At 36.7% G+C, this 25866-nt stretch overlaps 1 protein-coding gene and 1 pseudogene across 2 annotated transcripts; both read left to right on the forward strand.

Moving 5' to 3' along the window:
- Positions 1 to 10156, forward strand: LOC113120176 (tripartite motif-containing protein 29-like; annotated as a pseudogene).
- Positions 10157 to 12921: 2765 nt separating this feature from the next.
- LOC113119183 (tyrosine-protein phosphatase non-receptor type 2-like) lies at positions 12922 to 24562 on the forward strand. 2 transcript variants are annotated; one of them, XR_003294426.1, is made up of 11 exons: positions 12922 to 13149; positions 14364 to 14454; positions 14554 to 14654; positions 16080 to 16178; positions 17160 to 17297; positions 17477 to 17686; positions 19137 to 19298; positions 19412 to 19608; positions 20813 to 20914; positions 22242 to 22348; positions 23909 to 24562. XR_003294426.1 is itself a non-coding variant. In XM_026288451.1 (10 exons), the coding sequence occupies exons 1-10, from the start codon at positions 13093 to 13095 to the stop codon at positions 23931 to 23933; spliced, it is 1182 nt and encodes a 393-aa protein (XP_026144236.1). In that variant the 5' UTR covers positions 12923 to 13092; the 3' UTR covers positions 23934 to 24562. The 2 variants fall into 2 exon arrangements, 1 of the variants encoding a protein (XP_026144236.1); XM_026288451.1 differs by lacking the exon at positions 22242 to 22348 and having other exon boundaries at positions 12923 to 13149.
- Positions 24563 to 25866: the final 1304 nt, after the last annotated feature.

Below are 25866 nucleotides of genomic sequence, written 5' to 3' on the forward strand. Positions count from 1 at the left end.
ATGACTTAGTATGTGTCAATACATCAAAGAAAAAGGGCTTCCTCTTGACATGACCTCTCTACACTGTAACTGATTACTGCCAGCTACAGCCAACTCTGTACCCTATATATTTTACATTTCCACTGATGTTGACCATAAAAATTGAGGTATATATCACTTGTCAACATTTTTTGCACAAGCAATTAACTGCAACATTTATCTTCCTTGAAAACTATTAGTCTATAATGTAAGAAGTCAACATAAAATGCATGGACATTTTGAAGTATTTTTGTGTTGAAGTATTCCCTGTGGTCACAGTTACTGTATGAGCTGCATTAAACAATGCTGGAATCAAGAGGATGAGAAGAGAGTTTACAGCTGCCCTCAGTGCAGACAAACCTTCAGACCAAGACCAAAGAAAAACACCATGCTGGTTGAAGTGGTGGAGTAACTGAAGAAGACTGAACTCAAAACTGGTGTTCTTGCTGGACCTGGAGATGTGGAGTGTGACGTCTGTACTGGAAGAAAACAAAAAGCAGTGAAGTTCTGTCTGGTTCTGTCTCTTTCTGTCAAAATCACCTTGAACAGCATGAGAATCTCTTCAGAGGACAGAGACATGATTTAATAGACGGCACTGGACGGCTGCAGGAGATGATCTGCCGTAAAAACTGCTGGACATTTACTGCCGCACTGACCAGAGGTGTATATGTGTTCTCTGTATGGTGGATGAACACAAAAATCATGATATTGTATCAACTGCAGCAGAGAGGACAGAGAAACAGGTACAGGAAATTTATTTTGCTGATTTTGTGCACTTTTCTAAAACTACTAAAATCATTAAACCGCCGTCATTCTTTATTGAAGAGTAACAGTGATTAAAAAAATTAATAGCAAATAGATCATTATTAAAAGACAAATATTAATAATTAATTTTGGTGTGGTTCATAATGATTAAAGGGTCATGAAACCCTGTTGCAGCAGCGGCGAACACAAGATATTTTTAAAAGAGCGCCAAAACCACGAGTCATCATAGAAATTGTGCCATACACATCGAAGTAATCTTTGAATGTTAAAGTACATTATTTAAACAGATCAATGATAACCCTAAAATCTCATTTATAACATCAAAAATAAAGACTTGTGTGTTTATATTATGTAACATAGACTAAAAGCCTTAATTAAATGTTAAGTTAAACTAACAGCGAGTGTGCTTATATTTTCCTGTTATTTATATTTATACTACAGTAGTCCACGAAAAACAATGTTGATCTGCTGTGGTACAAGTCCTTGTGGAGATGGTAAGAATGCCATCTTTCTCCTGTTCCGTTGTTGTCGGAAGAATTGACAGAGCAGCCATCAAGTCTTAGACAATGTTCTAGGTTATTACATGCAGTTAGTAATAGTTTTTAGATCCAATAATTAACACCTGTTTTTTTTTTTCAGAATTGAACAGTATGAAATTACTTGTCATCCAGTTTTTTTATATCAACTATGCATTCCGTTTTCAAATTGGTATGTTTCAGTATAATCAGCATAACAGTGAAAGCTAACACCGTGTTTGCTGATGATATCTCCCAAGGGCAACATGTAAAGCGGGAAGAGTAACGACCCTAGTACTGAGCCTGGAGGTACTCCATACTGCACTTGTGATCGATATGATACCGCTTCATTCACTGCTACATCGTATAAGTATGATTTAAACCATTCTAATGCACTGCAATTAATGCCAACAAAGTTTTCTAGTCTATGCAAAAGAATGTTGTGGTCAATAGTGTCAAACACAGTGCTAAGATCCAATAGAAATAATAGAGAGATACAACCACTATAAGATAATAAGAGCAGGTCATTTGTAACTCTAAGAAGAGCCATCTCAGTATTATAATAAGGTCTAAATCATGACTGGAAATCCTCACAGATACCATTTTTCTCTAAGAAGGAATATTTTAATCAGGACCACTTCTGTCAAGTATATTTTATACAATTATATTGCACACAGTTAGTGTTAGTGTTAGTGGTATGGTTATGTTCTGGGCAACACTCCACACGCCTGTCCATGAAGCCATGCTTTGACAGAGCGGGGAGAGCAGCAAGAAAAAAAACCCTCGGGTACAGAACAGAACCATTATAAGCATACATAATTACAATTCACAATTACATGAGTTGTAAACAAAATGTGATAGAGAGTGCTTCCAATGAAGAGACTGTAAAGATAGAACAAAGTTAGATCAGATTAAAGGTTCAGTTGGTGGAGTTGGGGTTGGAGGAGGGAGTTAATTGCAAGCAGTGATGAGATGGAAGAGACACTGACGAATAGACCGCATGTGATAGGTGTCAAGACTGGAATGGTACATGTCAGAAACAGCTGACTGTCGGCTGATGCATGTGCGACTAACGTGGCCTGACTGAACTTACGCGATGCTCAATTATTGTGAGGATACTACCTTTTCTAGTTTTTTGGACAGAAAGGGAGTTTTGAGATCATTCTGTAGTTAACTAGTTCTTTGGGGTCAAGTTGTGTTTTTTTGATGAGAGGCTTAATAACAGGTCAAGGTTTTGGGGACATATCCTAATGACAATGAAGATTAGTAATAGTCAGAAGAGAATCTATGGCTTTTGGATGCACCTCTTTTAGGAGCTTAGATGGAATAGGGTCTAACATACATGTTGTTGGTTTAGATGATTTAACAAGTTTATACAATTCTTCCTCTCATACAGTAGAGAATGAGTGGAGCTGTTCCTCAGGGGATCTATAGTGCACTGTCTGATGCGATAATGTAACTAATAGCTGCATTGTTGCAATTTTATCTCTAATAGTATCGATGTTAGAAGTAACATAGTTCATAAAGTCATTACTGCTGTGATGTTGGGAAATTTCAACACTTGTTGATGCCTTATTTTTCGTTAATTTAGCCACTGTATTGAATAAATACCTAGGGGTTATGTTTGTTTTCTCCTAAAAGAGACGAAAAGTAATCCGATCTAGCAGTTTTTAATGCTTTTCTGTAGAATAGGTTATTTCCCCCCAAGCAATACAAAAAAACCTCTAGTATTGTTTTCCTCCAGCTGCGCTCCATTTTCCGGGCTGATCTCCTTAGGGTGTGAGTGTGCTTATATGTCTGACAATACATTTATGTGCTGGCCATGCCATCTCATTTGAGCTTGATATATGCTAGTTGGGTGATCTTTTTCTTATCCTCATTATATAGGCCAGTTCAATGGCAGTAATGCACTTGTGATGGGACACTGTTTTCCATGCCAACTGTTGATGCAATGATGAGCATATCGCAGTTGAAGGAGAACACCTCTGTTTAAAGAAGTGGTTAAACAACCATGGTTAGCTAAGATATAGCAAACAAGGCACTGTGTAATCTGGCTGTATTTGTGAGAAAACGTGTGCCAGTACAAATCAACCCAAAGAAATTAATCAGCTAAGGGCAAGATAATAAGAGATAAAACAAGGCACAGGCTCATCAATAAATGTATCTATAGAAACAAACTAGATACAGGAAAAACAACAGAGAGAAATCTGAAGGTATGTTTATACAACAACAATTGTACTAAAAACAAAAGGTTTCCTTTTGACAACATTGAAAAAACTATCCCCATTCACACAGAACTGCAAAAACAACTAAAATGCAGTATTATGCCTGCCAGGCCAGTGGCTGGAAGTCAGAACCGTTACTGCATTAATATACTTAAAGGATACACCGGATGCTAAATTCTCTTAACATGTTATTTGAACATAAATTTGTGTTGGAACTGTTTGTACAGCTCCACCTTATAATGATACAAATCCACCCAGTGTTTTTTTTTTTAACATCCCTGTTTTAAAGTCCCTTTTCTCAAATCAGGCTGTTCTGAGATTCCTGTTCACTTTACTCAAATGGCCTCCACAGTTACCAGTTACATTATTAACACAAATAGCAACAACGGCTTTATTAGGCTGCTTTAGAGGAATTGTTCGCAAAATTGAAAATTCAGTTTATGTTCTAAACCTGTATGTGATTTCGCGAATTGGAAATCCTGATGTGTGGGGGGAACCCCGAGGACAACCACGCACGCGCTCTTGAGATTTTTTTTTTTTTTTTTTTTTTTTTACATTTACATTTACATTTTTATTCATTTAGCTGACACTTTTATCCAAAGCGACTTACAATTGCTATATATATTTCAGAGGTCACACGCCTCTGGAGCAACAAGGGGTTAAGTGTCTTGCTCAGGGACACATTGGTGATTCGAACCCGGGTCTTTCACAAAAAAAAAATACGTTGTGTATTATCCACTGCTCCAACACCGCCCCCCACGTGAGATGAAACAATATCCAATCAGAAAGCGAGATGATGGAAGGCCGAAGCAGTCATGGTGCAACGTGTTGTGTATAAAATCATTCCAAACACTATCATTGAAATGTCTTCCTCCATATCGTCCCCCATGATTATTCTGAAATTTCGCGAGATTTTGCAAGACTTCCTGTGTTCACAGTGAGACTCTGGTTGAAAATCTGTTTGTGTGTGGTGTGCTGTCTTTGTCACATCATGGCACACAACACACTATAGGAGCAAAACGGTTAAATCAACGATTTTTTTATCCTCATGTTTGTGGTCTATCATATTTTGAAAATCTTATAAAATGAAAAAAATCTTTTGGTGTATACCCAGCATAGCTCATGTTTTTCATGCTGTTTGTATTTCAAGTTAAAAAAAAAAATATTGAGTCCCTCTCTTTCAGAATTTGTGAAATTTTTACTTTTTGAATATTGTTCTTTGCACAACCATTTCTAGATTACTCCAGACCGAAGTGAAGAGTAAAGGTGAATGTAGACATACTGGCCAGAAATCACCTGATAGATACATGCACATATCATTCAAAGGTCAAATATAGAATAAATGGTTAATATGGCCCTGCACGGAAGAGAGTCTTGGGGTGAGCAGAGCTAACTAACATATAAAGGAACACTCCATTAAAAAAAAAAAAAAAGACTCATTTTCCAACTCCCCTAGAGTTATACAGTTGAGTTTTACCATTTTCGAATCCATTCAGTCAATCTCCAGGTCTGGCGGTAGCACTTTTAGCTTAGCTTAGCATAGATCATTTAATCTGATTAGACCTTTAGCATCTCGTTTAAAAATGACCAAAGAGTTTCTGAATTTTCCTATTCATACCTTGACTCTTCTGTAGTTACATCGTGTACCTAGACCAACGGAAATGAAAAGTTGAGATTTTCTAGGCCGATATGGCTAGGAACTATACTCTCATTCCAGCATTATAATCAAGGAACTTTGCTGCTGTACCATGGGTGCAGCAGGCGCAGTGATATTACGCAGCACCAGAAAATAGTCCCCAGAAACTCTGCTAAAATAGTCATCTAATGAACCCTTTAAACTTAAGAATGTGCATGTTGTTCTCTGTCCCTGAGATAGTGCTGATCTAATGAGGCATTCACTGTAAAATAAAATAAATAAAAACACACCACTTGAACACCACTGGCCAAACAGGTGCATTAGCCTGATTCTATTGGGCTTCAGGAAAGATTTAAAAAAGTCTTCCCTCTTTCAGGGAACTGAGGTTACATGTGTAACCAGAGACATTCTGTGTGATCAATAAACAAAGGCAGGAGACCTAAAAAAAAAAAAAGATTTTAAACATCACTCATATTTCTATAATTTGTTTTTTCCTATAGAAACATTTGGGTAATACACAGAGCAAATACCAGCAGCAAATAAAGGAGAGAGAGAAGAAGCTTCAGGAGCTGGAAGAGGCTGTAAGGACTCACATGGTGAGTTTTGAGAAGAAAAATACCTACTGCTTTCAGACTCAGTCAAGCAGATGATCATAGATCGAGAAAAGACTATTGTGAGTCAAGCTGCAGGACACATGAAGCAACTGGAGCAGGAGATTGATGAACTGAGGAAGAGAAACACTGAGCTGGAGCAGCTTTCACACACACATGATCACATACATTTCCTCCAGGTAACACCATGATCTTTAGGCTATTCTTTACAGCTTTTTCTGCTTCTGTGTGATTTTCTTCTTTCTTTGTTTTTGTGTCTATGTAGAGTTATCGTTTTTTCCCAGTTCGTCCTGGATCTCCAGATTACCCCAAATTCACTAAGAGCTCTTTTGGTGATGTAAGAAAATCAGTTTCTCATCTGAGACAGAAACTGGAGGGTTTCTGCACAAAGGAGATTGGAAAACTATTTAATCAATTTACCACCCTAGACAATATTTGACCACTTGCCCCGTGCCTCAGCCCATTCACCATTGAGTTTAAACATTTACAGTACACAGAAACAGCATAGCTAGATATTTCAAAAGTGCATCTGAAGAGAGAAATGAAAGGAGTATATGTGCCATACCATTTCTTAATGTTAGATACAGAAAAATAACCTTATTTTAAAATCGTTTCCTGAACAAAACTAACACAGTTGTGTCTGAACACTTCTCTAGTTACTGTTTATCATAAAAATTTAATTTTAATTTTAATTTAATTTCCAGTGGATGGCAGCAATGTTCAACTAAACTATAGCCCTTTCTTTCGTCGCCACAAATTAAGCTGGAAAACATACATCTTCAAGTGGATTTTACATCAAATGTTGCTATTTTGAATAATTATTAAATTAGCTGATTCAAATAAAAAAAAAAATACCCAAATACTAAAAAACATTGTTATTATGCTATTTTAAACTTTTAGACTAGGCTTTCTAGACTAGGCCAACATAAAGTTTACCTCATCTAGTTTATTTATTTATATAACTCTGTCTTTGTCCCGTTTTCTTGTTCTTCTCTTCTTTTTTTTCTTCCCTTGGCACCAGAAGGTTTCAGTCTTTTTGTCATAGAGGTCATTTATTAGTGAATGCAGGGGAATATTGATCATGCTTCAGACCGGGGTGAGCCAGGAGAGCACTAAAGCAGTACACAAAGCAGCACTGCACTCACAAACGCTGCTTTATTAGGCATCACAGGCACCTGATGAAATTAAAATGAGACCAATCTGACCAATCACCGCAGATTAGCGTCATGCAAAGGAGGGGTTTGGAAAAATTAATCGCTGAGCGAATCGTTTGGGAGTCGTTGAGCAAGTAAGGTAAAAAATAAATGCATATTATAAGAGAATGGAAGGGTTTTTTGACCTTGAATGCATGTCGACCTGTTGTTGGGGACTCCCAAAACCAAAATATGAACCTTTCATTACCCTATTGGCCCCTAAAAGGCAGGGGCGGAGCTAGCCATGGCCACCATGGAAATTATCACGGCCACCCCACTGGCCAGTGGTCACTCATAAATAATAATAATAGTTTCTTAGATTTTGATCAAAATTACCTCGATCGATCACGGCAAAACGATTACGTTCTGACTGCGAAACTATCGCGAGAGTTTCTTTCAAGCGTTTGTAAAAAGTCGAGGACTGAGAGAGGACGAGGAGTGAAACTTCGCTTTTGTGCCTGGTTCAACTCGTGTTTGAGCACACAAGCACATCTTTTCAGGTGAGTTATTAAAGTCAGATAAATTATTATTTTAGGTCCATTCAACTATTTGTGTCTGAAGTTTTATCATTGTCCTGTGTAAAAAACAGGTAACGTAGGGAGCAGTTAACTTAGCTTGCTTCATATTAGCTGACTCGGATGCTCAAAACTATGTTTATTTTATCTCTAAATATATAAATGTATGTTTTAATCATGAAACATTTAATGTGATTCAACATACCAATATAATTACTAGCTTCTAAGTCGATTTTATATACAGTAACGTTACTTTTCAATGTAAACATGGTAACATTAGATGGATGTGAATAACTGTTGCGCTCTCATCATATTTGCGTCGTCACGCGCATGACGCAGAGTTCTAGATAAGTCAAGATAAAATTAGGTACCTACAACAAAAACATCGAATTTTTGCTCAATAATAATCCTAATTATTTAGATTTTTTTTTTTTTTTTTTTTGCTGTTTTCCAACATGTTAATGTTGATATGTTTTGCTTATGTTTTGATTTGTATTTATTTCAGTCAGTCAGTGAATGTGTTCTGTTTTTAAAGTGAATTTCTTAAGTTTTATTTTATTAAATAACTTGAGGGTGAGTAAGACTATGACGCTCAGAAAAAAAAATGCCATTTTAGGCTAGGTATTGTTCATAATACATCATTGTGATTTGGGCACATACAATACAAACACATACAAACATCTGATGTGCTGAACATGTTCCTGGAGAGAAGAAGAAAAAATCTATATGTCATCCAGGTAGACGTTTATGAACTGATCGACCATGTCTCTCAGTACGTAGTTAACGAGTGCTTGGAAAACTGTGGGGGAATTGGATAGCCCAAACAGCATAACCAGATACTCAAAATGCCCCCTGGGAGTATTAAACGTGGTCTTCCACTCATCCCCCTCCCTTATGCGAACCAAATGATACGCATTCTGCTGTGGGCGAGATGCAGTAGAGGTGGTCGGTGATGGTGTAGGCCTCCGGAGCAGACTGAGATCCCGCAGCTTTTCTGCATGTGCAGAGTTTAACTGTAAAAATGCAGTTCTGCCGACATCCAGCAGAAACTCAAAACTGTATGCACGCTTAAAGACAGGTAGACGTAATGACGCGTGTGGACGCGCTGCCATCTTGGGAACTACAGCCACATATACTACATATACTGCAGTAAAATAAATTGATGGAAGCTCCATTATAAATTTCTCATTTTTAATTCCAGTAAATACTATAGCTGAACATCTGGAGATTTAATTATTTGTATTTTTATTTTATTTTCAATTTCATTTATACGGCTGGGTAATATTATATATTTAAATAAATTGTGAACATTTATGGAGATTAATGATTGGTTTTGTTTTTGTATTTTTGTTTGTTTGTATTGGTTGGTTTTCATATACAGTGAGTTATATTATAATACTTTAATAAAATAAATTGATGAAAGCCACATGATAAATTTCTAATTTCTGAATTGCTGAACATTGATTTAGATGGATTGAACGTGGAAACTGAAACAAGGAAAGGAGGAAATAATAAAAAGGTTTAGAATAAAACATAAGGTAGGGTTAGGGTAGGTAGGGAGGGAGGGCTTTATTAACCCAATAAGGCAGCATCTATTTAAAGGGGGGGGTGAAATGCTATTTCATGCATACTGAGTTTTTTACACTGTTAAAGAGTTGGATTCCCATGCTAAACATGGACAAAGTTTCAAAAATTAAGTTGTAAGTTTGAAGGAGTATTTTTGTTCCCAAAATACTCCTTCCGGTTTGTCACAAGTTTCGGAAAGTTTTTTTCGAGTATGGCTCTGTGTGACGTTAGATGGAGCGGAATTTCCTTATATGGGTCCTAAGGGTCCATGCCGGAGACCCGGGTTCGAGCGAGTCGTTGCTGCTGCTGCTTTCGTTCAGTTTCAGCCTCGGGATCTGATTCTGGATCATAAATAAACGACTGAATCTGACTGTAAGCCATGGTTTGTTTTGGATGATGGTTTTTTCCTCACGGTAATGTCACAGCTTCCAAATGCTCTTAACGCAAAAGCTTACTGGTGCTCGTGATCCTTTAGCCCCGCCCACACGTCACGCCTCCAGTCAGTCGTGTTTTTCCGGGAAAAATCGGTACAGACTATCTTTCTCTTATGAATATAATAAAACTAAAGACTTTTTGGATTTATGAAGGATGCAGTACTACTCTATAGGTACTCAAGATTAACAGGATATTGAGTGAAAATGAGCATTTCACCCCCCCTTTAATAATTCTAATAAAAAATATAATTTACACTGAATATGTTATTACTGCATGCTTTATAATGTACTACAATGTAGAGGTGCAGATATTTGCTACTATCTGCAATAAATAGCAGAATCTACCGCTATTTGCACTTAGTGTTAATAGCAAAGTCGCTAAGAAAATACTGCTATTTTCATTAGTGAAGGATAAATAGAATTTATTGATTTTTTTCACTTAGTGCAAATAACAATGGATTTTAACTTTTCCTTCGTCTTGGAGAATGTACCTTAACTACAAAACTGCTAAAATATACATATACACGCATTCACTGCAGATTAAATTAATACCTGGAAACTGCAGCAATGCACTGATTATTCACTGACAATCTCCCTTGTAATCACAATTTATGTGAATAAAAGTTCTTTGTGTTTTTCTTGTTCTTTCAGGATAAGTGCAGTGAAATTAGGCAGTAAAACACCAATAACTTTTGTTCACACAGATTATGATTACAGAATATTATCTTTTAAGCATCACTTAATTCCTAAACTATCATGATATGTACAACAAACAACCTCATGAATCATTTAACATGCTATTTAAAAAGTATGCCAAAAAGACTGATGCACAGATTTGAAAAATAATTCCAAGGAAATAATTTTCTAAGGAATGAAATCCAATAATCTGTTTTGGATTATTAAAGAGTAAATAATAATAATGAGAGTTTTAAACCATGTGAAAGAAAATCATCTGAAGCATCTGATCCTGCATTGTTACCCGAAAAAGGAAAATTCTGTCATCATTTTCTCACCGTTGTGCTGTTACAAACCTGAAAGAGTTTCTTTCTTCTGCTGAACACACAAAGAAGACATTTTCCATTACAACCACATAGCTTCTCAAAAAAGAGTCTCAGAGACATATGAAGATGTGAAAAGTATGCATGTGCAATCACTTTCAGTTTTAGTCTGCGCATCTCACAATCTTAACAACCCAGACAATGAGCAAGGAATGGATAGCATGCTTTAAAAAAGAGCTGAAGAAGAGTCCTTTTTATTTAAATGCAATTATTGGCTTTTTAATGGTGGGTCTTGAGAAACTCGTGGAGATGGACTTTGCATGTCCTCGTGATCCAAAGATGAATCTGGTGTTTTCTGCAGCATATTTTTTAGTTCCTGGTCTTTTTTCCAGCGCACTCATGTTTTTTATTCAAAGCCCACAGTGCAAAACCAAGTGTTTGCTCTTCACAATAACCTGCATCATTCAAGTTTTTGTTTGGACCATGCTGCTGTTCTTTGATGGACAGTACTTTGCTTGTGCGATAACCTCCTGGGAAGGAATGACGGTCCACACTGATATATCTGCTTCAACAACATGGTGTCAGCCTTTGATCAGTTCTGAAAACATCCCTGAAAGGCATTTGTTTGCTTTCGAAATACTTCACAGGTGAATGGGAATGGGATGATTTAATTCTGCTGGTGTTGATGAAGATGAGATTCATCAAATTAAATAAAATTTGTACATGCTTTAAATGGTATATAACACTATTCTTCACTTCAGATAGTGGCTCTGGTCATGCTGTGTCTGAGCTCTGTGCCTCTATTTATTATTGAATGTATAAAGTGTTGCCACCAAGCATCAGGAAGCAAAGAACCTGAAGCTGAACAAGTGGCAATTGAGAATCCTGGTCAAAGTTCATCAACCCCTCGTGAAAGATCTTCATTAATGGAGGATGAATACAGCGATGCAGCTGAATATCTCTAAATAAAAAAGCTTTGAACAGAGTTCTTGTTAAGTACCACTTAATGTTCAGAAACCTCATCTTTAAAATGTTACAAAAGAAAAAGGAGGTAAACAACGTTTGTAGCATATTCTAATCCAGCTGTACCACAAAGTCCTCTTGTCAGTAAGGAACCACAACCTATCATTCAGTGCACTCTGTTAACATGGTACAATATGCTCACGTTGGCTGACAGTATTAATTATTTTTATTTTTTTTACACTTTTGGCTTGGTATAGCCTACTTCAAAGTTTGTAGAATAATAAAACAAATATATACACTTTGCAACTGATTTCTGTCAATTGTTGATGTGCTTTAAGGTATGTGAGGAGGTTATCGGGAGAAAATGAAGCAAGTGCACTGATTTTACCTCCAGATTGACATTTGACATTTACTTTAGGCAGGAGGCGCGCCTGGGCCTGGGCGCATGGTCTAAACTGGTTGTCCCTATTCTCTTAATGAGTTATTGGTATTTTTTGGGCATAACATGCAATAAACCAATAAAATTTTCATCTCCCATTCCCTTTAAGATGCAGCTGCACTCGTGCCAAGATGGTTTTGCTATTTAGGCCTACGTTCACGGCAGAATTAGCAAGCACAAAGACAAAGCGTCTCAAATAGCCTCCATTTTTTGTATGAAATACTTTCAAGAAAATAAATATTAAGACTGATTTATAGGGTATGAACACTATTTTTCAAAGTTCTGGTTTAAGCTTCTCAGAAATACTGTATTTTCTGAGCGTCTTTTAAAGCTAAATTGATCTTTTCAAAAATGACACTTTGGAGACTACAAAAGGACACCTGATAAAGCCAAAATCCATATTGTCCCCCCAACGGTTATAGTTCATATTTCTAAGTTCAATACTGTCAATGAAAAGTATTTGCATGCAGTACCACAAATAACTGTGGTAATATTAACCTATATACTAATGACAAACTGATATCATAATAAAAGTGTATCAGAAAAAAATTATATATATATATATATGTGTGTGTGTGTGTGTGTGTGTGTGTGTGTGTGTGTGTGTGTGTGTGTGTGTGTGTGTGTGTGTGTGTGTGTGTGTGTGAAGCTCCAATTAAAGTGTATAGGCTAATTTAGGCTTATTATATAGTAATAGTGGTGCTGATACCAAAATATTATAATAATAATCAGCATTCTGTTTAATATAGTAGATCCCATACGAACATTTCTATAAATACAGAAAAGCCTCCATAATCTGGTTTGACAGATAAAATGTTCTCTCGTCCATTTATGTAAATCATTACAAAATTACATTTGAGCAGTGAATTTCAAACTTTAACACAAAATAATCATCTTATATGAAATAATAAAAACTAAATAAATGCATTTCCAACAGTCCAAATCACTGACAAATGTTTGACATGTTCGCTCTGCTCTGACGTCTTGAAGGCGCTCTTTCAATGCGCATGCGCAGATGAGCGCCTCTCTCCTCACACAGCGCATGCGCAGTGAACTAGGCTTCTCGTCGGCGCAAATGTCAGCGACACGGACAAACACTGACAGACTCTCTCAGCGGTTCAGTGTGAGGACAAGAAATGAGCGATTTCGACAGCTGTGACGTTCATTCTCAATAAAACAACAACAAGCTTAAAGCCGAAGGAACTGACGGAGACATGGAGCAGGAGTTTGAGGACATAGACTCAGAGGGCCGCTGGCAGAACCTTTATTTAGTAAGTGAAGCTAACACAGCTAGCATGCTAATGAGCCACGCAATCTACATGTAGCCGTAAGAGAAGTCTCCTTTTATCTCCCTGTGTCCTTACAAACGTTAATTCCGTGTGCTGTCACTGTTCTCCTTCTGACTGTTTGGTTGAATGAAATGAAAGTGAAGCTGTGAAGCCGGGATGTTATTGTGGTAACGTTAGTTCTGTTGTAAACTCCAGTGTTGTGAGTGAAACCGTAACTGTGCCCCAAAACCGAGTCAAACAACTAGAGTGTATACATGTCTGGGCATTGTAGTCTGTTTAACTTCATTATTATAACGTTACTTATGGTTTTATCATAGCAACAGAAAGCACACTGACATAGTCTAAGAGTACGAAATCATAATGTATCGTAATGTAACTGCTTACTGTAAATAGCATTTTAAAGTGACATTAATGGCCAAAAAGGCCGATTTTGAAGGCAACACATTAGTTTTTAGAACTGACTTTTTATGACAACAGTGCAACACATCCCCTCCGTTTATACGAATAACAGCTGTTCGCTACTTCTAACTGACAGGTTTATTATTATAAACAGAAAATGTTAGGTTTTCCTATTATCTCTGACTAAATGTGTTCCTAATCACTGAAAACAACAGGACAGTATTTAAACTTACATGCAGTCTTTTTTATATTTTGAATCCTACACACGTAAACAGTGGGCACTTTAAAAGTATTTAAAAATCATATGTAATGTAACTTATTTGCTGGGTTTTATTGTATTTATTATGCTTGCATTTTGTGTGTGTGTGTGTGTGTTTGCCATGAGAATAGCCTAAGATGCTGAAATGGAATTAACTAAAAATATACTATTAAAGTCTATTAAATTGTTTTCAAATTACAATTTAATAAGCATATACTTATATAGGCCTCATTCAAAATTGTGTTGAGTGAGTTTGTCTGTAACTAAATAAACAACATGTAGCTTCCTTGATTTATGTTTCCAGTAATATTACGTTACTACTTCTGGAAGCTGTTCAATCGCAACTGACGTGATCAGCTAATTTATTTTAAATGTGTTTTTCCTGTCCTGTGTTTACAGTAATGGGCATGGGCTTGGGCAGCTAACCGAAATTAAACTTGATGAACATGTATCAATGTATCAGTGATGACCTGATTTAACTGTTGTTTTGAAGCTCTTTTCCGGAAAATACTCAAGTGTTTGAATGTTTATTTTCCAGGAAATACGCAACCAATCACATGAATGTGCTTTCAAAGTGGCCAAGTATCCGGAGAATCGCAATCGGAACCGATACAGAGACGTGAGCCCTTGTAAGTAACGTCAGATTCGGATTAATCTCTCGTCATTGTAATGCAACTGGCCTGTAATCCTCCATTTTACGTTGTTTAACTTTTTCCCAAACACATCAGTTGACCACAGTCGAGTGAAATTAGAAAACACAGAAAATGACTACATCAATGCCAGCCTGGTGTTAATGGAAGAAGCCCAGAGAAGATACATACTTACCCAGGTGAGCGGGTCCTTAAAAAGTGCAGTTTGAAAGAGTTTCATTATTTCCAATTTCATTAAAATTATAATCTTTAATAAGGTTACAGAAAAACGTGAATCACGATATGTCCTAATGTGATAATTAAACTTAAGGCCGTGATCGAATAAAATCAATGTGGATGTTGCATGTTCTGTTGCACATTCTGCAGACCTGTTGGTTCAGAGTTGTTCACAATAATTTGTTTTGCAATAATTTTATTTGGTGTTTTTTTTTAACACGACACACTGTATCTGAAATTTAATATGAAAGTAAATACTTGTAGTTTTTTTTTCCATGGCTCATGAAGGAAGAAATAAAACAAATTATGCATTCAGTGTATATATATATATATATATATATATATATATATATATATATATATATATATATATATATATATATATATATATATATATATAAATTTTTTTTTCTAGCACATTAATCTGTTTATAGCCTTTCTTTAAACACATCATTATTGCATAATCAATATCCAATGTTGATCAACTTCTTTTTATTGATATATTAGTACATAAACTGATTTCAATACATATGTACATATTCTGTAAAAAAATCAGTCTTTAAAAAGGTTTTAGAAAGTCTTAAGTCTGATTTTTAAAAACTGCAGAAAACAGATAATTTTGTTTATTTTGTGCATTTTATGAGAATGCGTGGAAAAACAGCTTGACACTAAAACTATGAGACTTGCTCTCATATGAATATGAGAAATCGGGGGCAGAAACAGTCATAGGACTTCAATAAATATTTTCATTGTTTTTAGAGCTAGAAAGGTTTTGTTTTGACTTGTGACTAAGATGCCTTAAGCAGATATTTTTGTTATTTTCAGTGGACTAATTCCAGGGATGGTCTCCACACCACACAAACCTGTGGTGAAATGGCTTTGCTCAGACACACAGAACAAGACTGTAGACAACTTAGCAGCTTTTAATAAAACCTTTATCAGCAGAATACAGTTACCTTTGCTGCATCTCTGGCAGTTATTTTACAGAGATGTTACTACAGGATGAAGTAGGCAGCTGGTAGGTTTTACAAATGTCTGTTACAACCAAACTGTGTGGGTAGCATTTCGAAGGTCACACGCTCTCAAAAACATTAGTCAGCCATTTGAGATGCAGTTTGAGTTTGATATTTTTTCTGCAGTTGTGTAGGTGTGCTAGAATTTTTTGCATTACTTGATTTTTGCATAGGTAACTACTAGAGATGGTGCGAGACATGCTTTTCAAAATCAACCAGTGATAGTCGGCTCATCTGTCTTACGAAAGCTCTGAAAAACTAGTCTGGAGTTTGGGTCAAATTTTCTCTATTACATAAGACACATTCTTTTGTCTATTGTGGCCCATCCCAACTAATTCTTCACTTGTGTGTGTGTGTGTGTTTCTGTATTGTCAGGGTCCTCTGAGAAACACCTGTGGTCACTTTTGGCTGATGATCTGGGAGCAGAAGACCAAAGCTGTTATCATGCTCAACAGAGTAATAGAGAAAGGCTCGGTAGGCGTGATTGATCCAAACCTTTTCTCCTTAAAAGCACCACTCTAAGAGCTTTCAGCCTCCACACTCATTCATACTACAATGAAATGTAAAGTCTGTCTCTTAGTTCATATTGCAGAGCTCAGCAGTGCCTTAGGTAGTCTATGTAAGCAGCATATATGTGTAGAAGTGCACTGTAGATCTTGATAACTATTGAAAATAGTTAATTGAAATAAAACTTAAAATAACATAGATGGGGAACATTTCCATAATAATAAGCATAGAATAACTAAAACCACTTGAAAGTGCTAAAATTACTCTACGCTGTGAAATAAAGCTAAATAGAAATATAAAAATAAAGTAATTTGTGAATTGATGTGAATAAATAAAATCTAAAAATTAAAGCGAATTCAAATAATTAAAACAAATATCATAAATGCAGTTGATATATTTTCTGATAAACATGATTTAATGAGTGTTTAAAAAATGTAAACATGATATTTGTAAAGGTTATTTCCCTTTTTGCAAAGATCGTCTTTCTAAGATTATCTTTCTTTATCATCACCATCTCCTCATCTGTATTTATCTGTAGTTATCATTGCAAATTTGGAGTCAAATGCCATTAGTGGGTGTACTTGAAACTGTATGAGTAAAAAACATCTTAGACAGCTAAATTAAAATAATTTGTGTCTTCACTTCACACAGTCGTATGTTTTTGAACATTGTAGACTGACCCTCTTTTTTATAGTGAAGTCATAAGACTATCACAGAACGTAAGTAAAGCATCTCATGACTCCATGTAGGATCTTTGTTTTCTAAATCTTAATTAAGCACTGACCTTAACACAGTCAATGCAGTATTTACTTCTTTACCAGCCTTTGGGTTTCAATACATCATTTCAGGAAAGATCAGGAAGTTGTTAGCTTTTACAGATGAGTTTTAAACAAAGGAAATACATTTTCTGTTCTACTTTTCATTATTTATACACATACCTTACTGCAGGAAAAGTGTGCACAATATTGGCCGACACAAGAAGAGCGAGAGATGTCGTTCCGTGACACTCGATTTGTGGTAACACTAGTGTCAGAGGACATAAAGTCATATTACACCACCAGAGTGCTGGAACTCCAGAATACAAATGTAAGTTTCACACATTGACCACTGAAAGTCACGTTCTTGCTCACAGAATGCCATCTGAAGTCTTCTCATGCTGATTTTAATTGCAATTCTATGTTGCAGTGATATTAATATCATATACAAATCCTGTCTATTCTGTTTTGTTTATTTATTTTTTTATTATTATTAATTTATCCTCTTAGACGGGGGAGACGAGACAGATCTATCACTTTCACTATACCACATGGCCTGACTTTGGCGTCCCAGAATCCCCAGCCAGCTTCCTGAATTTCCTGTTCAAGGTTCGAGAGTCGGGATCACTTGGGATGGACCAAGGTCCAGCAGTGGTCCACTGCAGCGCAGGAATCGGCCGATCGGGAACATTCTCTCTGGTCGACACTTGTCTCGTTTTGGTGAGTTGGATCACTAAAACTAGGAATAAATAAAGAGCTTAGTTCCAAAACAGTTATCTGGTCTGTATTGAAAAGTAAAATTTTACTTTTTTCGTAAAATGCGATATTCACAGAGCTATTACGTCAAGTTTTCTGCCTTTTTTTCCAAACCGGAAACAAATGCCACTCTCCCTTTTTTGCAGAATGCAATATATCTGCTCAACCAATCACATCGCACCATTCCACGTACTGTAAACAATAACAACCAAACACAGTGCACCATTCCACATTCTCCAGACAGTAACAACCAATCACAGCGCACCATTCCACGCAGTCTAGACCGTAATGGCAGCTTTTTGAATACACCCGGCTTCCTAGTTTTCCTCATCTACTTTGTACTTTGTGATCAACAAACAAGGGCCGCCTGATAAATCATGTGACTGTCATGCACATCTTGTTGGTTCTGTGATTAATAGTACCAGTAAATCTCCATCACGTGCATTCAGATGGAAATTATTCAGATACATTTAGTACACAGAGCTGTAGATCAGTGACAAGCTTTGCTATATCACGTTCATTAGGTGAATGGCATGTGTTTTTGTTAAAACAACACATAGCACTAGTCAACTAAATGAATGTAACATGGCAAAGATGAATGCAATTTTGGAAGTTGAATGTAAGGGAAATGTCATTTTTGGCATTTCTGTGGACTAATGTGATGTTGTTCATGATGATGTCTTATTATATTGCTGTAATTAATTTATAGCATTAACAAGATGACCCGTTGAATTCATTTTGGGAGTGATGACTGATGAATGTATTTTTAGTCCAGTGCCTTTATATAAGATTAATATTGACCAAGTTCAGAGGCTGTCATATGTGGATTAACTTACTATTTTGTGCAATTTCATCAGTTTTAATATGAAAAATAACTTCCATATTGTTTCAATGTATTTATTGCTTAAAAAAAAAAAAAAGATTTCTTGGTAAAGAAAACACTTTTTATTTTTACTCAAATTAAGCAAAATTGATTTATTGCATTTTGGAACCAAACTCTTCAAATACAATAATGCATTTTTCTTCCATCATAGCAATTTTCAGTTTTGCTATGGACTGTAAGTCACTAAAAGTCAGATTTATAGTTATATGGAAACATAAAATACAATATAATTACTTCCAAAGCTTTTTGAAATGTCTGATTTTAAGCACTTAGCCTTTATATTAACATATTGTGTTCAAAGAGAAGATAAGGTAATATTATTAAATATTGAGTGTTTCCAAAAAGGTAAACCATCTGGGACTAACATATTTGAGTTAGACAGTGATATTATACAGTCTCAAGTGATTAGACTACATATACCCAGTGTTATCATGAGTTTTAGCACTTGTGTTTTTTTCCTGTCTGTCACCCACTCAGATTTGGAGGTAATTAACCACTGCTTTTCTTTTCCGCTATGGCTGATGTGTTCAGATGGACAAAAGGAAAGACCCACTGGCGGTGGACATCAGAAAGATTCTCCTAGACATGAGGAAGTATCGGATGGGTTTGATTCAGACCCCCGACCAGCTGCGTTTCTCCTACATGGCTGTGCTGGAAGGTGCCAAGTACATTATGGGAGACTCCTCTGTGCAGGCATGTCATCACTAGAGTATTTCCAACAGTTATTATTAACCGGACACTGTACTAGATGTACTGCGTTTGTGTTGATGCTGAAGATATTGATTTGGATATTCATGTGTGTGCAGAAACAGTGGCGAGAGCTCTCCAGAGAGGACCAAGAGCCCCTGTCCGAGTCTCCCCCGCCGCCACAGCCTCCCAAATGCACAGAACGCTTCAACGGCAGCAAACTGTCTCGTCTGGAGGACGGGATGGACCCGAAGACAGGAAAGAAAACAGGCCTGGAGACCCCCAATAAAGAATCAGACAGAGATGCTGGAACAAAGTATGTAGCTAGACACCATATATATAAATTTTCTGTTTCCAAACATGCATGCTGCCAATAAGGAATCAGCATTCATCAAGCACGGTTTCAGATGCTGGATTATTTAGTTTCCAAATGAATTCCAGCTGCCACTGACTTGCACTAACATCTCTACTATGTTAAGACTGTGTCTTAAGAACTAGTCTGTCCTGCTAGCACTTCACCAATGGGTGATCAGTCTTACTTTTCACATTTAGATTAGGCCAGTTTGCGTTTTATGCAAATGGCTATAAAAAGTAATGACACGTCTCCAAAACAAATTAGATGACTTGCTTGTAAGACTAGTCTAGGCAGTTTATCCAACCGGTCACAGGATTATTTTAGCATTTGTTTAGTGTTTTAAAGTGGTCGGATTACTGATTTGCTTCTAGAATGAGATGAATCTCAATGAAATGAGTGTCAATTTGTCATATTACACCATACAAAATAGACTAAGAAATATCATGTGGTTTTAAGAAAAAGAGCCTTGTTTACATTTTTGCATTGTTTGGTGTGTTTTTTTTTTAACACACATTTTAAACAAACATCTCCTTACAATACAGTTATGTCTCTTTTTTTTTAATACATGATGGTATTACTTAAAAATATGCAGATTTAAATCTGTATTATAGTAATCTTGTTTTACTGTAAGAATATATGAAACCATTTTGTTTTAGAATAAAAGCTACAATATCTAGAGGAATTATGATAATGAAAATTTGGGAAGAAATGTGATTGACAAGAAAATAATGTATCCATGCAAAACATCAAAATGTTCCTAAAAAGACCTATTAGTTGTTGTTTTTTTTAAGCAAAGTTTTTTTTTTTTACCGTTTTATTATTTCCTTTTGATTTGGGGTTAAATGTTGCAATGAGATTCACCCAATTTGTGTCATTAATCCATTAAAACATCTTCCATAAGGTTGACACCATGTATTATCCATCTTCACCGTGAAGTCTTATCTCTTCCATGTTTATCTGAGGTTTTGACCCAACAAGCCACATGACAAATACAACGATATTCTGTCACTTGCTGTTTTATTTCTTGTTGCTGTTTGGGCAGAGTCTTCATTTATTGATGGCAAATAGGAAAATGTTTTTTTACTGGAAATGAGACCTTGTTAAAACTACGTGTTCAAGTATTCGATTTTAAGCTTATATACACTATTATTTTCTATTTCTCCAGTGCTCGCAAAAGACATCGAGACGAGAAAATGTCCAACCCCACGCAGAAGACTCAGAAGCAGACAAAACCCAGGATCACTGACCCTGATAAGAAAAGAAAAAGGTGAAACTGTCTGGTCTGTCTGGAGGGAATGTGTGTGTTATTTTTTTATTATGGTGCTCTACTCCTCATTGACACGATGAATCATTTCAACATGTCTGTTCATGTGTATGCAGTGTCGTATAATACCACAGATGCCTCAGCCCACTCAGTTCTCATAATGTCACTTGGTGTTTATTATCCGAGATGCTCGTGCCTCACTACTGAATGGTTAAGATTTAGTCTTTGGCCCATTTAGAGATTAAGCCATTTGTGGACTTGTGTTATCAGAGTATACAGCGGTTGGATAAAATAATCTGAACACCTGGAAAATATCCATTATTTCTTTATTAAAGTGTTTTTCTGCCTTTTGGATGTTATACATCTTTAATCCTTAGAATAGACTCATACATCTTCTGAATGGTCTCCATTTGAATGTTGTGTATAGAAACATCTTCCCGCTGTTGAAAGAGGGAACAGGCTTCTCACTCCACTCTCCGAAACTAATCAACAGTGGTTTAATAATATTTAACTTAGCTGATTGTCAGGCAATTTGTCTGACAAAACAGTTTAGGTTTTATTCACGACTCCGTATTATTTGCATTTCATCAGTGGTTTCTGTGAAGAAGTATGAGCAGTTGCAGCTCTTTCACAGATGTTGGCTTTGGGAAGTTCTCTGTCATCAGTTTTTGTGGAAACAGGGTCTTCAAAGTGAATATTAAGGTTTGCTATCACTTTGATGACATGTCTTGACATGCTTTGTGTATGCGGTCACAATTGTACAGACTATTGTCTCAACACAGCTTATATCACAACCTACAGAATAAAGACAGTGAAAAGATAACACAACATTTGGCTTTTCACTGTAGCTTGCACAGATGAGATTAAGCCCTATAATAATTGGATCTTCTTCATATTGTTTTATGCTAGTGTTTCTTGTTTTGCTCAAACTGTTGTTGTGTAAATGTGTTTGTCCAGTACAGTGGCAGATAATTATTTTGGATTATTTTGTGTGCGTTTACAGTATCCCCCATCACAAGTGATCTAAATTGGTGCATGTGACAGACAGAGAGGGCGAGATTTGAGAAAACCGTCCGTAGGTGTGACGCCCTGATCTAAATCGAGTTGCTTTGAGTTGGTTAGTGGGATGCTGACGCAGTCAGACTGAGGGTGATCATCGCTCTGATGGCCTATTTTAGAAGATATTTTAAAATGTGTCATTTTCATGATTAGCTGATTTCCCCCCATTGTTGTAAACAGTGATTTTAAAAAAATGGAGGTCATGTTCCAGTTGATCAGTGAGTTGAGTCAGGTCAGCGTTGTGTAATTGTGTCTTGTATTGTGGTTGCAGTCTGGGCTGTATTTGCTGTTCGTGACACAGCGAATGAGGCAGCAATGGCGCATCTGCAGGATTTTTGTAAAGACGAGCTTGTCCGGGCTTCTCAAAATCCTCAGGCTGTACGTGAGAGTCAGACACGGGCCTTGTGTGCTGTGATGATGTGCTGGTTTGGAGCTTGCTGCTGTTCTCATGACCGTGGCTGTCGGTGTTTAAGACTAAGCTTCAGCATGGTGTGATGTTTTGCTGCTGCTTTTTTCCCCCACAGATGTAGACGTTTGCTTTCTCTAATTGAATGAGATTAAATTGTGATCTCAATGTCTAATTGAAACAAAAAAAAGCAAAGTCTTTTGAGGGGTGTTTATTTGTTCTGAGCTTAAATGGTGATCGATACATGGCAGAACTTTGTAGCTCTTGGCACAGCCTCAGTGCAATAATACTTGAATTGTGTGTGTGTGTGTGTGTGTGTGTGTGCGGTATGTTGGTTGGGGATTGCAGAGCTGATTTTAATATTAGAAACCACACTAGTTTTAAGGTGTTCGTGAGATGCCAGATATATTAGTCTTTGTATTTTTAAGCTGTGATTTTCCCACGCTTCTGAAAACAAAACAGACAACCAAAACAAAATACGTAATTTACTTCCATCAGTTTCTGACTAAATGTTGTATTAATGAAGGTGAATAAAGATTCAGGTGAAATAAAGGTAGACAAAATGGTCTAAACCAGTGCTTCTCAACTAAAGCAACTAAAAAAATTAAATAAAAAAGTAAAGTACAACACTAAACTGACATCCTAGATTTAATTTTTATTACAACAGAAGTACATATCAGCCCAGATAGGAAAGCCTTTCAATGTATTCTCAGACAAAGGGGATCAGAAAGGATGAGGACCACTGGTCTAAACTCACTCATCATTTTAATTAACCACTGAAGGCTAAGGGGAGAATAAGGGTATAAATATTAATATATGGGAACAATATACCAATACTGAATGCCATTTTGCAACAGTAGTCATAAGAGCTTGGTCCGTATCGGTCGTTGATGTCCCTGCTGCATGATGGGACATTGACTACCTATTATTCCTAATAGACCAGAGGCAATCAGAGGCAGAGCTTACAAAGAAAAACTGAATGTGCCAATTAAAGGGATCGCCCTAAAAAATTAGCATGCAGCATAGAGGCAGGAGAAATGTATTTGCACAGCATGCATTAGTTTAAAGTTAAATGCATGCAACTGTGAATGCAAAGTTGCCTGTAATACTGGGATATTAAACCTGCTTGGTCTGTTTCTATTGATAAGTCAGAGTAGATGTATTTCCGCATGGATTTGAAGAGACAGAATCGAATTGCATTGTGAATTTTTGAATCATGAGGGGGGTTGGCGATATTCAGCCTCATTCCTAGGCTTAATCCTCAAAAAATGCTTTCGTTGTCTGTTATGTTTAACACAGTTGTTCACGGGGTACCAGCGAGAATTGCTTCAGTTCCCACTTGTGTTTTCGAGCTCAGAAGCCCATGCCCCTAATGGGGAACGTCAGCAATTCTGCTGTGTTCATAGAAGAGTGTCAGTCCTGCAGGTTTAGAACCAAACCAGGGCAAGTCAGTGTTTTGTGGGTGAAGTAGCCCTTTAACATTGTGATTGAAATATGAGATATTTGACTGTGATTTGTGATTGTATCGACAGAGCAAGAGCAACCAGTGACTCCTAACTCCATGGCAACCTCAGCAAGAGATCTTCATCCCATAATGCTCTCCCATCCACCCCTGTGTTTTCAGAAGTCGTTTACAGCATGAACTCCTCGAGAAGGTTTCTCCACTCCGAACAACAGCACACACCAGCAATATAACTGTGGATGAAGCGCTGTAATATCAGCAGGACAGCGCATCGCCACGGTTCGGATTGGTTTTAATTTCATTGGACCTATTTTGTCTTATTTTTTATTTTGCTTTTTGTTTTGTTGGAAAAAGCAGCAGGATCTGAAGTACGTCTATGCATTTCTAATGCTGTTCACACATTGTATTTTTAGACAACTTTTTTTCAGAGGCAAAATGAAATGCTCTATTTTTATATGAAATTACTTGAAATGTCCTATCATATCTACAGGGCTTTAATCCAGTTTGTGAGATTGTTAAATGACATCTTGGAGTGCTCACAATGTGTACATAGTGTACCTTATGAGATGTAAAAAAAAAAAAAAATTGTGATTGTACAAAAATGATGAAGACATTGCATTTGGTTGAGTCCCACAGAACAAAGCAGCAGTGTCTGAAGAGTCTTACTTTCCTTTATCTAAGAGTAGGATCCATGAATAAAACCGCTATCATTTAGTTTCTGTAATAATGCGTCGTTTCATTCTCTTCTTCCAAACAGTCACACGCCAGGCTAAAAATGACTCATTTACTTGTCTCTGAAGACTAAACTAGTCACACGGTGTCATGTTACACCGGTTAAATCTCATAAGACATGTCCAGTTCATAATTCACATCAAAATAAGACCATGTTTGAGAGATTTAAGAACTTTTTCCAAATTTTGGGTTGGAAATATTTGTAATGTTTTTGGAATTCTCTTCTGCTCACCAAGGGAACATTTTTTTGATTAAAAAAATGTTTTACATATTGTCAAATTTAATTTATTCCCGTGAAGCTGAATTTTCAGCATCATTACTCCAGTCATGATCCAACAGAAATCATTCTAATAAGCTGATCTTTTCATTTGAAAAGTTTTTTTTTCCAGATTGCAGTGTTTGGAATAACAGCGTTAGGTAACGACATTATTTTTTCAGTAACGGGGTAATCTAACTAATCACTTTTCCCGTCGTTACAATGCGGTTAACGTTACTATGTATGCATTGATTTAATAAACTATGCAATCCGAACGCACCCCTGGCTCACACAGCGAGTGAGCAGGTGGGTTAATAACGAGATAAGCGGTTATGATTGGCTAAGGCAGAGTCATGTGTTCCATGGTAGCCAATCAGAGCCAGTGTTTTTACACACATGCCGGCACACGCGCCAGCGCCAGCGGCGCCAACCACACACACACGCAACAGCACAGCAGAGATGGCGAGTCGGGAGCAAACTGATGAAAAGTTGGCATTTTCAAGGTGGAGATATAAGCACTACTTCAAATTCATTGTGGTCAAAGGCAAGAACGTGCATGTAATGTGTACATGTAATATGTGACACGCATCTACAAAGCTAGTGGCCCAAAACACTTTTCTTACAAAGATAATACTTGAAGTGCAGGATAAAACTCTTGCTGTCTGTTGACGTGCAGTAAATATCGAAAATTATGTACGAACACCTGTCTGTTCTACTCATTTCATCTGACTTGTGAAAACTGCAAAAAAAGAAAAAAATTCTGTGACACATAGCAACTTTTTTTTTTCTTTTTTTACAGTAACGCAAATAGTTACTTTCCCTGGTAACGCGTTACTTTTATTATAGAGAAATTCAGTTACTAACTCAGCTACTTTTTGGAACAAGTAATGAGTAACTATAACTAATTACTTTTTTAAAGTAACGTTCCCAACAGTGGATTTTAGTGAAGTGACATTCAGCCAAGTATGGTGACCCATACTCAGAATTCATGCTCTGCATTTAACCCATCCGAAGTGCACACACACACAGGGGTAGCCATT

The sequence above is a fragment of the Carassius auratus genome, chromosome 19, assembly GCF_003368295.1.
Source record: "Carassius auratus strain Wakin chromosome 19, ASM336829v1, whole genome shotgun sequence".
NCBI classification, from domain to species: domain Eukaryota; kingdom Metazoa; phylum Chordata; class Actinopteri; order Cypriniformes; family Cyprinidae; genus Carassius; species Carassius auratus.

Coding starts and splice junctions, on each gene's coding strand:
- LOC113119183 (XM_026288451.1), top strand. CDS start 13,093: ATGGAGCAGGAGTTTGAGGACATAGACTCAGAGGGCCGCTGGCAGAAC. Junction 16,179..17,159: donor GAGTAATAGAGAAAGGCTCG/GTAGGCGTGATT, acceptor ACCTTACTGCAG/GAAAAGTGTGCACAATATTG. Junction 17,687..19,136: donor TCGACACTTGTCTCGTTTTG/GTGAGTTGGATC, acceptor TGATGTGTTCAG/ATGGACAAAAGGAAAGACCC.